General features: G+C 32.0%; 1 protein-coding gene across 2 annotated transcripts; it reads right to left on the bottom strand.

Moving 5' to 3' along the window:
• Positions 1 to 7,212: 7,212 nt before the first annotated feature.
• LOC11418582 (uncharacterized) lies at positions 7,213 to 14,981 on the bottom strand. 2 transcript variants are annotated; one of them, XM_024777708.2, is made up of 8 exons: positions 14,829 to 14,981; positions 12,900 to 12,985; positions 11,622 to 12,073; positions 10,913 to 11,071; positions 10,619 to 10,727; positions 9,101 to 9,334; positions 8,869 to 8,993; positions 7,213 to 7,825 (listed from the first exon to the last, which is right to left on the bottom strand). In XM_024777708.2, exons 1-8 carry the CDS (start codon positions 14,856 to 14,858, stop codon positions 7,392 to 7,394), a joined length of 1,629 nt encoding a protein of 542 aa, XP_024633476.1. In that variant the 5' UTR covers positions 14,859 to 14,981; the 3' UTR covers positions 7,213 to 7,391. The 2 variants fall into 2 exon arrangements, with proteins under 2 accessions (XP_024633476.1, XP_039687229.1); XM_039831295.1 differs by lacking the exon at positions 14,829 to 14,981 and adding an exon at positions 13,430 to 13,571.
• Between the last annotated feature and the right edge of the window lie 589 nt (positions 14,982 to 15,570).

The following is a 15,570-nucleotide window of genomic DNA, read 5'->3' on the forward strand; positions in this document are numbered from 1 at the left end:
ATTACCTGATTTCTTTTTAGGATTTAGGGATTGGATTTTCTTTTCTATTTCAATTTCAATATGCAATCAATCTGTCCTGCGTTTCTATTTCATCTGCCACAATCTCGATTTTGATTTTCATGGTTCTGTTGCAAGTAGACAATAACCCTATGACCATTTTCTTTCAAAAAAATAAAATAATAACCCTATCACCATTTGAAGGAAGAAAGACATAAAGAAAGAAATTAACAATTTAAAACGTTTGAAGGAAGGAATAAATAATAATAACCATATCAAAAACAAATTAATAATTATTGCATGTTATCAATGTTTGGGGGAAGGAAGAACAAACGTGAAGCGGTACTGTGGAAGGAAAAAGAAACGTCGAAGCAGATGAAATAACGATGGAAAAGAGGGAGAGAATTGATCACATGTTTGGCACATGAGTCACTTAAGTGTTGTTTTAATCTCACCCATTGCTTTTAATCTGACGGGTGTAATTTATTCTCACCATTCTCACATAAGATACCCATTCTCATGTGATATGCCCTATATATATATATATATATATATATATATATATATATATATATATAAACCAACACAAAATCCTCTATTTTCTTTACATGTAGTATAGATAGGTTTTCAAAAAAACTTTGGTCTTCCACTCTTTTTGTCTTAATTCTATTGTTAATTTTTGTATTATTATATTGGATCCCAAATCACAATTTTACGTTTGTGTCTCATTGGATCATTTTCTTAGTCATGAATAAATATATTATGAATTGTTTTACAATATGAACTAATATAAGTGAGATATTACATATACAATTGAAGCTAGAGCTTCATTTATGACATATACAAATGAAGCTAGGGCTATACTTATTTTTTTATTTTGTTATTCAAGAGAGAAAATGTTGTGATGTCTATTGTGTGCACTATAAAATACTAAATACTGACATATGACATATACTCTTAAAGTTATGATTTTGCTTATTTTATTTTATTTTTGTTAGAAGACACAATTTTTCCTCATTTCTTTATCGAGGTGGAGATAGTTTTATCTTGAGGTGGAAGGAACCTGAATAACAAGTTACTCCATATTATTGTATGTTATTTTCAATGTTGTTCAATCTTTAAGTATAATGAGCCCCGCGTTGGAAGACATTGAAGAGAAGTAAGGTGTTCTTTATTGCCTAACTCACATAGCGGGATATGAGCCCAACATCATGATGAGAATAGAACGATATGAGCCCAACGTTGGAAGACATTGAAGAGAAGTAAGGTGTTCTTTATTGCCTAACTCACATAGCGGGATATGAGCCCAACATCATGAGAATAGAACGATTGGTGAAAAGGATCGCTACCGCCTACCTTGCATTGTGAACAAATTTCTCTAAAACTTAGAGAAATGAGCGCCTATAAATACTAAAGTCCCAGGTCAATGGAAAAACACCTATTGAAGAGAAGACAAAGGCAAAAATGTAATTTCAAAAGGACTTGAGCGACTAGAGCTATTTGAGAGACAAAGAATCATCAATTGGTGATCCTTTTTTGTCATGATTTCTTATTCATATCTAATTGTATATGCTTAGAAGCTATTAGTAGCTAATTCATAACTTTAAATGATTCTATGAATTTCACTCGATTGCTTTGTTATTTTATTGAGTTAATATTGTTCTTAATGTTTTTTATGCATTTACGAATGTCCACAAATTGATTTAAGCTATGGTGAATGTTAACCCTAACTTTGTTGGCTTGATCTATTTTAACAGTAGTATAAAAGAATATTGTATTCGTGCAGATTAATTAACAAGTATCAAACTAAATAAGATATTTAGACGATTAAGTAATTGAGTGGTTTCGGTAACTAGATAAAAAATAATGAGGAACAAGGATAAAAACACGAAGATGTAACTCAATAGAGAGAGGTCTAGGGTCGCGGTTTCACTTGCAAGATTTGATTCCCTTAGATCTAGTTCTACTTAAATTCCTTTGTTTTTATTTAATCATTAATCCCTTTACTAAAACTCTAACTTGTTTGGTCATTGGTGATATTATTCTTTTTCCCAAGTTAACATTTTGTTTGGCCATTCAAAGAGTTGAAATTTAAGAAAAGTATAAAGTGCGAAAATGTTGAATGATTGGAAGAGTAAAACTAAGGTTTGATCATGCAATAATTCTTCTCTCAATTTTCCTATGAATCCACCAACTAATTGCAGTATGATCGCTGATCAATTAAGTTGATTATTGACATGCAATGTTTGATTATGTCTAATCACGTGATAAAATCAATAGAACAAACTAAATTGAAATAGTCCTATGAATCCACCAACTAATTTCAGTATGATCGCTGATCAATTAAGTTGATTATTGACATGCAAGGTTTGATAATTTCTAATCATGTGATAAAATCAATAGAACAAACTAAATTGAAATAAAAACTGAAATTTAAATTAGAAATTAGAACATAAAAAGACTCCTAACTTGCAAGATCCACCTAAACCCTAGAAAAATATTTAGCTATCCATAATCAAGAAGAAGAACACTGAGACTAAGACCATGGGCGGATCCACTTAGGTGCTATGTGGAGCTAGCTCCACATATTTTTTCCTTTTTTTGTTGTTGTTATAATTGATAAAACAGAAAAGAAGTGACTCATTAAATAACTCTCTCTTTTTCCCTTCCCTCTTAGTCCCGCAAAGTCATTTGCAGCTTTTGATGTGAACAAATTATTGAGAATAACTGAGTTTTATCCAAATGATTTTATAGATGTGTCGGAAGTGGCGTTATGCACTCAACTTAAGAATTATGTTACAAATGTTATATCTGACCCAAAATTTGCTAAGTTGAAAGGGTTTTCAGATCTTTGTGCAAAACTTGTGGAAATAAATAAGTGCAAACAATGAGGTATGTTAGCACACTAGTGTATTTTAGACTATTTGATCTGCGGGTTTTTGTGTTTCTTACACAATCTCAACGATAATAATATTTGTTGATTATAAAAAAAAATACATTTAGTTTACATTATTTATTTGAAATTTTAACTCCACATGTACCTAAAGTCTGAATCCGCCCATGATTAAGACCGAACTAGAATTCAAGGAATTAAGTAAAGAATAACTCTAGAATGGAGAAAAATTATTGTTTTAAGACTTTAATCCTCAATCTCTACTCCAAGGTTCTTCAATCTCTCTCGTGGTATGTTTTCTTCTTCTCTTTTCTTAATGTGCGGAGGCTCTTTCTATTGACCGCCCCTGTTCTTTTTCTTTGCCATATATCTCTTGAAGGAACAAGCAATAGTCTTAATTTTATTTAGGCAATCATTGAATAGTTTATCTTGGGCCTCTAACATTGTTTTTATTTATTTTAAGGAAATTGCTCTTCTCCCTTTTAAATCCGCTCATTCCCTTAATTCAGCTTATCTTGAGTTAACTTATGCTCGATATTTTTCAGTGTGAGTTAACTCACGTTTGATATTTTCAATATAAGTTAACTTACGTTGACACTTTTTAGATCCATGAATGAGCAAAAACAAAAGGGAGAAAATCATTTATCTTAGTCCAATAGCATGGACGGATACATGTTGTAACATGTGTGGGCTTGTGCCTACACAAAAATTTTAGAAACACTATTTTTTAGTTGTATAATGTATCAATAGTTGACAGTTTGACTACACACTTATCACAAATTATTTCTTCTTTGTCCAAACTTATCACAAATTATTTCTCTCTTGGGCCACACCTATCATCATATAGCTCAATTCATTTCTTGATAATATGAATATTATCAAGAATAGAATGCAAAATCGAGTGGGAGATATCAAGTTAAATGATTGTTTAATTATTTATATAGAGAAATATATTTTTATTGATATTGAAAATGAGAAATCATTCAAAATTTCCATAATATAAAAAAAACTGTAGAGGACAATGTTATATATGATGCCTCACTATTCAAAAATTCTGGATTCGTCACTGTCCAATAGCCTTGTTTATTTATTTATTTTTATATTATACAAAATAAAATAAAAATAGGTAAATATCTAAATAAATAATAACACAAAATGCATACCTAAAAAAGAAAAACAAAGAATGTAATAAATGTTAATATAATTATAAATAAGTGGTTTATCAACTCCTCCACACTTAATCTTTTCTTGTGCTCAAGCAAATATCCTAGCTCAAGAAATTTTCAAATATAAAATAGAGACAACCTTTATAAGAGAACCAAAATTATAAATACTATCATAAATTGCACATGATGTATCAAAAGGATTGCCCAATTTTAGAATAAATGCAAAAAGGTTTTTCACAAGATCTTAGTACATCAAATAATTTGATTGAAAAGTTTGATCATGCATAACTCAAATCCTAAATGCAAATATCTTTTAATTTTTTCCAGGTCAATAGCGTGGTTAAGTTTGAATCGCAGCTAAGACAATCCTCACAAGTAAAAAGTAAAATTTACGCTCATATGTGAAGGGGGACTCATATCCGGCAATGTGCTAACATCCTCATCAAGTTAGACATACATCCAAACATATTCATTTGAAAGCATCAAACATAGATCATTATCTCTCATTTTCTCTCTTCCTTCACTCTCTCTTCTCTATTTCTACTCTACCAAACACAGTGTAAGGTCTTTGAAAGGTTACAATGAGGCTAAGTTACAAGAAATTGTCACTACCTAAGAAATGTTTCAAAAAAGGCCTTGGAGTAGGGGTAGCATCCCACATCCCTTGCTAATTACAAATGTACAAGTTATGCACACAATATTTACAATTCCCCTTTATTTGATAAAAAATATTAATGAACTATTCTACACAACTTAATTTATATATTTTTTCGTTATGTGAGATTCGAATTAGATTGGAGGTCAACTGAATATGTGAGACTCTTATATATTTTTTTTTGATAAAAAAAAACCTTTGGTCAACTTAATTTAACTCAATGTCATTCCCACACAAGTACATACCATATGTCATAGGTTAGCTTTTTCTATCACACATCTGCGAGTTGTGGATTTGATTAAATATCTTGCAAAAAATAAAATTCCCTTTCTTGATTAGACCTTAGTTTATAACATTTTTTCATCCAAAAATAAATATCTTGTGGATTTGATAAAAAAAAAATGCCATTATATATCCAAAATGCAGACCAACAACCCACTTCAACGAGGTGAATTTAATCAAATCCAGTAGGTTAGGCTCAAAAATAACTTAACTATAAAAAATGAAATTAATTTAATCAGACCAAACCGAATTGTAGTTGGGTTAATAGTGTTTTTCACCCCTGTAATATATGTCATTTTCGGTTTTCGTCCCTACAAAATTTTTGATTTGATTTGCACCCTCGTAAAATTTTTATTTTCCGGAAAACACCCCTAATAGGTCATTTTCAGAATTTTTTTCAAGAAATTTTGGTTTTTGAATGGCCTATTAAGGGTGTTTTTCGGAAAATAAAAATTTTACGAGGTTGCAAATCAAACCGAAAATTTTATAAGGACGAAAACCAGAAATGACATATATTACAGGGGTGAAAAGCACTATTAACTCATTGTAGTTTATGACCCAACCTTCGATCATTAATATAATTTTTGTTTATCATGTAGTGTACAAAGTAATAGATCTTATTCTTTTGAAAATAATTGGTGAATTTAGTAGAATTGTTAGGAACATTATTGCAAGAAAATAGTCACACAAGTGAAGTGGGATGGGCCAAGGTTCGACTCCGGTCATGGCGTCTTGCCTAACTATTTTAGCATTTTGTTAGATGAGTTAGGATTTATGGAGTAAACATGTGAATTCAAAATATTACATAAATAACATTCCTCCAAGTGAATTTAAACATAATTTATTTGAAAGACATTGAATTATCAATTAAGTGAACTTAGAACAGTCTTTAATAAGCAAAATCAAATGCATGCTTCCATATTGATTTTGGATCAATTTAACCTCACAACAGCTAGTCTATATATGCTTTCAAAAAAAAAACTAGTATATATACTACAATAATTTTTTTTATATATTAGACCTAGCATTTTCAAAAATTAATAAGTTTATATATATTCTCTATGCCCGCGCAATGCACGGATCTAGAACTAGTTAAACAAACATTTCTAAGCATGCAAGCTCAAGGTATGTCCTCAAACATAATAAGAATATTATGTATTTGTTATGAACCATGGGTGTTTTCTTTTCCAACAAGATTGAGCAACAATTCCTCTGTCAATAGAAACTTTTGGGACTTCATATTTCCCAAATGATCATTCAGATGCATACACAACTTCAAGGTAGTTATACAACCTTAAAACTTCTCTTCCTCCTTCCAAATTCAATTTTGTATACACAAAATAACGATGAAATACTTAAATTTGTTTATGTATTTGTTGGCATTGGGGTTTTATAGGAACAACTTGCAATCAGAAATTGAAGTTTTCAGTGTCGACTGCTCCCGACTAAAAGAAAGAGATGTCGAGTTGCTTCCGTTTTTCTTTCTTTATGGTATTGTTCACAAATTGTATTCTTCACCTTGAATGAATAACATGTGAATTTTCCTCTCTGAGCATTCGTGAACTGTAAGATACCAGATTAAAAAAAAATCTTCAAAGATGAATCACTAAGTTCTATTCAACACATGAACTTTCTTTTGTGGTGGGTTACTACATACTTCTAATGTCTGTATTTCTTTGCACAAAATCATTATACAAGAACATCTTTTTTTTTTGTTACTTACAAGAATATCTATGATAAGATTGAAGTAATATTTTTAAGCATAGTTTATTTGCATCATTGCAAGAAACCAATAAATATTACTATAGTTTTTTGTGTTCACAAACCTTCAATATATCAATTTGACAAAAGAGAGCAATGCAAGTATGTGTAGTGGTACACCAACTAGAGTAACAAACACCTTTTTATTGGAAGTGACAATAGTGCAGTTTTTTTTGTAACATCTTGGCCCTACAACTTGTATATTGATTTCAAATTTCCATGTTGCTGTTTTGTTGGTCAGCATAAAAGTAGATGAATGACATGCATATAGAAGACAACAATCATACTATATGTCCTACAATAACCTTCATTAATGAAATATGATAAGATATTATTGTATTCAAGTGTGCTGATTCAACCCCTAAAAAAAAGTATATTGATTCATAATCATGAATTTGTAATTGATTCTTGATATGAAACAACTTTTTCTTTGGTAAAAGCTAAATTTAAAATACAAATTATGTAAAAAATACTAATATTCCCATAAGAAAACTATCTCCACCTTTAAGATATTATGAACATCACATTCATCGGAACATTTACCATTTTACTATTCTACACCTGCGCAATGAGCGGGCCTCAATCTAGTAATATTCTAATTCTAGACTTTTCATCATTGAATGGAATTTCACAATGACTATTTTGTACCATGAGGTTGAAAGCCTGGTGGAACATCAAGTATGTCGAGCACTTTACGATACTTCTTGGCTGGGCTCCCCGATGATGGGTCAGAAGAATGCTCAACTTTGATCTTCTTTCTAAGCTCTTGAGATGAAATTGATATGTCCCTACCATTCAAATTGCTTGAAGAGGTTGAGGTCTTTTCTTCTACCTTCTTAGAAGTGCTGCTCTGAAGAGGTGTTCTTTCCAACGGCAACTGAGAGGAACTCTTGAGATTGTGATTAAGAACATTATCAATTCTTCCCACATCATTTCCTCCCATCATATCAATGTCCATATCATCATCAATAGGATCCATGTCAGGAGGTAATCTTTCATTAGCAGTAACAGATTTCTTTGTGCGAAAAACTCCCCACAGGAAATATCCTTCATGCACAACAGCAATAGTACCTGAAGGGAAATTGATTCATGTTAGCTTCATGAAGACACAGAAAGCAATTATAAAAGCTGATATAACCGTGCAGGCAATAAGACAAACAAATTCATCTAAGTAAAACTCCCCAGATCAGAAGAATCAAGGATCTTTTCAACCTGTTCTCCCAAAATTTTATTTTTAATATTCATTTCTAATGAATAGGGATTGAAGTTCAGTGTGTTATGAAGACCTTTTTAATTTTGGTAGTACTCCTTCCATCCCATTATTAGTGTCACATTTGTAAACAAAACATTTGATCCAAAACGAGTGTTATTTCAATTTTCAATGTAATATTAATCCTATTTTTCTAATATACCGTCTAATTTATACTATATACATCACTCAATATTTGCATTTATGATAACGGTGCATACACTAATACCCTATAAGGTTTTTTTTTGGTACAATAATACCCTATAAGGTTATTATGCTATTTCTTTTGTTTATAGTTTCTCCTTATAATTTGTGTGAAGTGACCAAATGTTGATACTCAAAATGGGACAGAGGGAGTATAATTTAGAAGCAAAACTAGCAGTTCAGAGTGACTTCAAAGAAAGTTATAGAATATTGTCATATATTGAGGGCATTTCTAGCAATTTCCATCCTATACAACATGTGATTTTCACTTGAAAATGAAATAAAATTGTCCTATCCAGTATCCCTCATGTATGAATTGTAAAGTAGCTTAAGGGTGTACAAAGTTGTCGGCAAATAACTTGCAATGAAATGATATTCCACACTAAGGAAGAGTAAAATTGTAAATAAAATCATTTAAATGAAGGATAAAATTAGAAGAAAAACAAACTACACCAAAACTTTGTATCAACTTTGTATGCAGGTATAGATGTTTATAAAAAAAAAATGATAAGATTATAAATAAAATAGTTTAAAAGAAAAAAAATTTGGCATCCCTTTTATATATAGGTATAGATTACACTAAACTAGTTTCTCATAAATTACAATATTGAGATATAGAAACCAGTGTAATGAATGTTTAGACATATAGTAAAATACGTACCCCTTGAATCATCACTGAGCTTATGTGAGGTGAATAGAAATAACTCCACTCCATTAATTAAACTTCTCAACATTAAGTTTTCATCATTCATAAACTTCAAGAGGTTGTTCAGGTTCTTTCTGGACCTATAATCAATTGAAAACATGGTTTATAAGCAGCTTAAACAACAAATAACAGCTTGTCACAAATAACAACAGATGAAAGAGTATCAACATAGGAAGCAAAAGCTGACCTCTCATTGTTATCTGATGGAAAGAAGTATAACGCTATATCTTGAAGACTGGGAGAATAATTCTGGAATTCATCAGTCAAGACATTCAAAGCAGGAAGTGATTCCAGTTGAAGGACTGAGGGAATTTTGCTTGAAAGATTGTATGCCTTCCTATTAATAGTGCATGGAGGTTGGGCCTCAAACCCATCATAAATTCCACCAGATGCAGCTTCTTGACGAATTTGGAATTGGCCACTAGAAAATGGTTGTCATCATATGAAATTTCATGTTAACAAAATTGAAAATGTCATGGAATGGACTTGGATCCTCTCCTAACTCTCTATCTCTCTTAATCTTACTCTCTTGATTATATTTATATTTTGTAATGAAGAGAGAGAGTGGGATTAAGAGAGAGATAGAGAGCTTGGAGAGGGAAAGAGAGAAATAGGGAAGAAGAGGATGCAACTTGTAACAGCATTATTCTAAAACATTTCCCAGAAAATGCAAAGATTATATCCATGAAAACAAGAATCAATTAGAGTTGCTTTTATTTTGAAAACAGAAAAATAAATAAGGTCTGGTCTCTTGACTGGAGCTGTTATTGTGCAGCCAAAAAGAGTGAATTACCATTTTGGTCCTTGGAATTTCAAGAATCTGACAATTAGTCCCTCAAATTTAAGAAATAACAATTTAGACTCTTAAGATGAAGAACATCAGTCAATTTAGTCCACCCCCAATCCAAAATATCTCTTTAGAAAATATCCATCAAAATCAATGAATGACTCACATATTGCTTTGAATCCTCTCTTGCATCCAATAATTCAAACATAATACCTTTCAAATTGGGGTGCTAAAGTCGGAAAAAATACAAACTTGAATGGGTTTCGTAAATTGAAAGGACGAAATTGTGATTTCACTCCAATTATGAGGACAAACATGATTTCACTCCAAAAAGTTCCAATACAATGAAAATAAATAAATTCAGCTCAATGAAAGATAGAGAAAAATTGTAAGTGTTCATCAGTTCCAACTTTTAGGAACACAAATGCCATTAACAAAAAAGAAATTGCTTCAAAATTTTCAAAAGTCTAAAGAACTATGAGAAACTTTCAAACTGGTACTTTTTGAAAAATTAGAGAAACTATAAGCACCTTAGGGTAACTTAACCTAAGCCCTCACCCCTTCATGTATTAACAAAAAGCACCCATGTTTTGAATTTGTGGTAAATTGTTCATGGGGATTTCATATTAATCACCAAAAAGTGACGGTCAAATATATTTTTTTCAAACAATAATCAAATATTACAGAAAAGATAGTTCAAAATTTCATGCATGTAAACGTAAAAGGTTTACACGAACCCCTGTAGGCTTTACATGTCCTTTTTATGAGACGACTTGAGTAATGCCATTTCAAACAGTGATAGATAAAACTTCAAGGAAATTTGAGAGTTTCATCCCACTAGTCACTACTCACTACAGATTTCCAGCAAAGGCAATTTAAGAAAGAAGTTATTTATGGCAAAGGAAAAAAAGTACACACCTCCAAGCACGAATTGAAGAGGGAAAATATTTTTGATAACGCGGGAAGTTTTCAACAAAACTCTGAATCTTGCTTTTTTCCATATTAAGTACATTATATTCAGCAACATCTAAAGAAAAAACGGAGAACAAATGGAAAATAATAAGATTAGAGATGATTGGTTCAAATCTGACAGGCTCAAATGACAATATCACAATTCATACCAAGATGCTTTACCACATATATATTGAGATGTTACGAGAAAAAAAACAGAGACAATTCGAAAAGTCCATTATAACTAGAAAAGTATCCTACCTGAAACAGCAACAGGTACAGATTTGGTAGCAGATAAATCATTATTGGGTGACTCTCTTGTACGCTTTTCTATACGAAGATCGGCATATTGAACTTTTCTGTTAGGTATTGGTGGACCCACTCGTCGTTCAGATGCAAGTCTATGCTCCTTTAATGGTCCTACAATAAGAACAATCTCAAAAAGAAATCCCAAGCAAACATCATGGAAAATGTGCGAGTAAAGGCTTTAAACATTTCCTACATTTCCTCATACTATTATCCCATAGACATAGTGATATTGGTTCAACTCACTAAAAGTGTAATTCTCCTACACTGTCAGTTTAATTCCGTGGATGAAAACTTAATCCAGCTCACTAAATGTAAAAACTCTTCAAAGCAATGCAGTCATGCTACTAATCTTCAAACCTATTTCGGTAGAACTATATCATAAAGTATCACAACAGTGACAATAACAAAATTTTCAGCAACCACAATTTAATTCCATCAAATCAGCTCAAAATCCAGAAAAATTCAGACTAGGAGTTACACATTTTGACGAATTTGTTTGTTTCGATGGGTATATTTTGTTTGAAGGAATAGGGATTGCAGTAAAACACAATCTCAGAATATTTGTTTCACATTATCAAACCTTTGACAGTATCACATAATATTACTTCAAAGATAATAGGGATTGCAGCAAAACACAATCTCAGATTATTTTGTTTCTCACCTAATGATGATGAAGCATGTAGATTGGTTATTGGATTTTTCTGACCTCCATTTCTTGGAAACATCCCATGTGCCATAGGTGATATGCTAGGATTTGGTTTCGGAGTCAAGGATGGAATCTTTGTAAGAAGACTTTTTGATGCCACACGACCCCTTCTGGTCATCGACAAAGCAGGTCTTCCTGGATTAACCTTCCTAGTCATCAGCAAATTGGAGCTCGATGGAGGAGTAGGTTTGATGGAAACATTACAACTAGAAAGCTTGATAACTTCATCCTCTTGAAGGTACTTCACTTTCCCTCTTGGGCCTGTTCTAGCAGATTGTTGCCTTTTGGAAGCCTGCAAGCCAGAATCCTGCTTCGCTATACATTGTGAAGTTGAACCATTGTTGGATTGGCATGGTTCACAAAGCCAGTAATCTGGAACTTCCATGAGATTAATCTTCATGCAGTAACTGAAATGGGACAGAAATAAGATAGACTTAGAACAAAATTATATGCACACTAGTACAGTAAAAAGGGATATACAAAACCATTGTTCCAAAACCAAAGTCAATAATTTGTAAGAACAGAAGCAAATATGTAAAACTATTAGTCCAAGTTAGATTGCAAACTTGTATTTTGGTTTCCAACCCACTCACTAATACATCATTACCTCTGCATTGACTTATTTGTGGGAAAGCCAAGTTATGTCACTAGCCAAACACATAAAAGTTGATTACCACTTTGTCAAAGAAAATATCCTTTCGAGCATCCTCAAGACATTTTTTCGGAATTTCAAGGATCGGCAAGCAGACATGTAGACAAGGTACTCCAAATGCTCTAGTTTGAAGAAAAGTATTGATTTTAATGGTAGTTTTGGTTGATTCATTCCTTTTAATCTTTGATATCACTCCACAGTTTAAAGAGACAGTCCTAGGATGTCCATTAATTTCAATTCTTAAGGTTTAGGAATCTAGACACTATGCCTTTGTATGCATATATTTGTACAAATGTTTGTGAGATATACAAGACATATACAAATTTGTCCTCGTGAGCTTAACTCAGTTGGTAGGGACAATGCATAAAATATGCAAGGTCCGGGGTTCAAGCCCCGGTCACAACCAAAAAAAAAGACATATACAGATTTAATGCAATAAATTGGAAAAAGTAATTTATCAAGAAAAATCAAAGTCAGAAAAAGAAAGATTATGAAAAAAGTCAGAATAAGAAAGAATATAAGATAAAAGGAAATTATCAGTGTTCATCAAAAAAATGTAAGAGGAAAAGAGAGATCATTACACATGTTCACGATTCACTTTGCATTTAGAGCAAGTAACAATTACTTCACCAAAGCCAAAATGACCACATATGTCACAAGGTTCAACCTGCAAAGTAATAATAAACACATAAACGTCAACTAACTCAACTATAGTTCACAAAATGCTCTAGCGTAGAACAGTTCAGAAAATGTTATTTGCTAGTGGATAATTTTCACCAAAAATTATAACATTCTGAAGCATATATTCACAAATTGATCTTACAATAAATCAAATTGATCTATGGCATACTTCATGTCAGTTTCATTAGCTATGGCAGTTACAAATCAGAATCCATTTCGAATAAAATCAAGGTGCAAAGCAGGGAAAATCACAAAATCCAAATAAGCTCAATACAGAACAATGCAGTAATGAAACAGAATCTTGCACAAAAGTTTTCTGAATCACACAGAGCACAGAAAAAAGTGGATGTGAAAACTTTTGCTGTTAAAACCTAAGACACAATCTCCAAAAGACAATATCAATAAGCCCAACAAGAATAAGCAAACAGACCACAAATGGAAATCTGGTACTATACTTTCTCCACAAAAAGTTAAGTTGGTGAAAGAATGTGTTAGCTTTTATCATCCTTGTTAAAAACCAATTTCCACCCAATGTTGAATATCTTAGATTCCCACAAAAACAAAAAACAAAAACAAATCAAAACTTTACAAGGTAGCAGAACCCAAAAAAACAAAAACTTCAAAATTCCGACTTAAGTAAGTTCAAGAAAACTTTAACCATTTTGGTGTATGACCTAAAACCTATCAACGAAAACAGACCATGTGCGCATACGCACATACACACGTGTGCCTAGAAGTGTGCAAACACACTTACATACATATCGACACACACACACACGCGCGCGCATGTAGAAGCATTTATTACATACATATCGAAACACACTCGCACATGTAGAAGCATTTATTACATACATACATACCGACACACACGCGCACATGTAGAAGCATTTAATTAATGAATACATGCCAATAAAATCAGGGTCAAAGAGAATACATAATTAATTGTATTATTATAGTTGTAAGCAATGGTTTTAGATGTCTCGGCAACGACTTTAACAGAAATTGCAGCTGCATTTAACCACAACATAAATGTTTTTAGTGTAACGGCATCCTCGATTTAAAACAACTCTAAACAAATACAGCTCAAATCACTCTCAATATACGGGTTCACCAAAAAAATGAAACTAAAACCATAAGAAGCACCGACACAGAGACGGACACTTGACATTACACCGACACTTCAACACCGGTAAAAATTTGAAAAAACGAATTAAATCAATGTAGTTACATGGGTCAGTGTCGTGTTGGTGTAACGCCTTCCATTAGAAGTGTTGGTGCTACAGTAAAATCATCCGTAATCCCATTTTTGAATTCAATCATTAACAAAATTTAAAGCACACAACATTTATCACTTCAAAATCAATCTAGTAACAATAAAACAAAAAAAAAATACACAAACATACCCTACATGATTAAATTTCATTTCCACACAAATATCCAAATAAAACATTAAAAAAGCACAAAAATCATTTTAAAAAAATCTTTCCCCACCATGACCAAAAAGCACAAAATAATCAGTAACAAATTCAAAATCCAAATAAAAATTGTGTTTTTGGAAAAAAAGTGAAACGGGGAAAATCATCAATCATCACTTCTGAAGTGACCAACACAAACATTAACTAAAAATTAGCTTAAAAATCGAAAAAATAGCTTAAAAATGAAGCAGAGAAAAACGTTACTGTACAAGGAAACAAGAAAATGCAAGAACTTTCTTCATCAACAGAAAAACAGAGCATACAAAAACTAACATTAACAATAAACAGCGAAAAAAGCATCAAAATATAAAGCAGAGAAAAAATTTGCCAGAAAAGGAAAAAACAATGCTTTACCCCATGAACATTGATTCTTCTTCGCTGCATTGTTGCTGAGAGAGAGAGAGAGAGAGAAACCCTAAAAAGAAGTAAAAGAGGGTTTTTTATTTTCGGTTTTGATTTTTAGTTGAAGAATAAGAAAGAGTAGCAATGTGAGTGAGAAATGAGAAATGTGTGAGTGAGTGGTGTTTTCCGTTTTTATTATGTGAGAGAACCTTAGTAAACAAGTTAGGACAAAAAGACAAAATAGAAAGAGAGAGAGAGAGAATGTGACTAGTACTTTGAATTGAATTACCCATGACCATGAGACCAACTTTGTCATTTAATTAAAATTAGTAAAAGACCCGTCCCTTCGCATCCATCGTATTCAACGGTCCGCGTGTTATTATGATAATTGGAATCAACGAATAAGAGAATAAATTTACTAGACCCGTCCTTTTACCCCGATCATATTCAACGGTCCGCGTGTTATTATGATAATTGAAATCAACATATAAGCGAATAAATTTACTAGACCTATTCACACCGGTTGCATTCCACGGTTTGACTGTTATTACGATAATTGGAATCAACGTATAAGAGAATAAATTTACTAGACCCGTCCTTTCATCGGTCGTATTCAACGGTCCGCGTGTTATTACGATAATTGGAATCAACATATAAGCGAATAAATTTACTAGGCCCGTCTACTCACACTGGTTGCATTCCACGGTTTGACTGTTTTTACGATACTTATTGTTGGAATCAACGTATAAGATAA

The sequence above is a fragment of the Medicago truncatula genome, chromosome 3 (genome assembly GCF_003473485.1).
Source record: "Medicago truncatula cultivar Jemalong A17 chromosome 3, MtrunA17r5.0-ANR, whole genome shotgun sequence".
Classification (NCBI taxonomy): Eukaryota; Viridiplantae; Streptophyta; class Magnoliopsida; order Fabales; family Fabaceae; genus Medicago; species Medicago truncatula.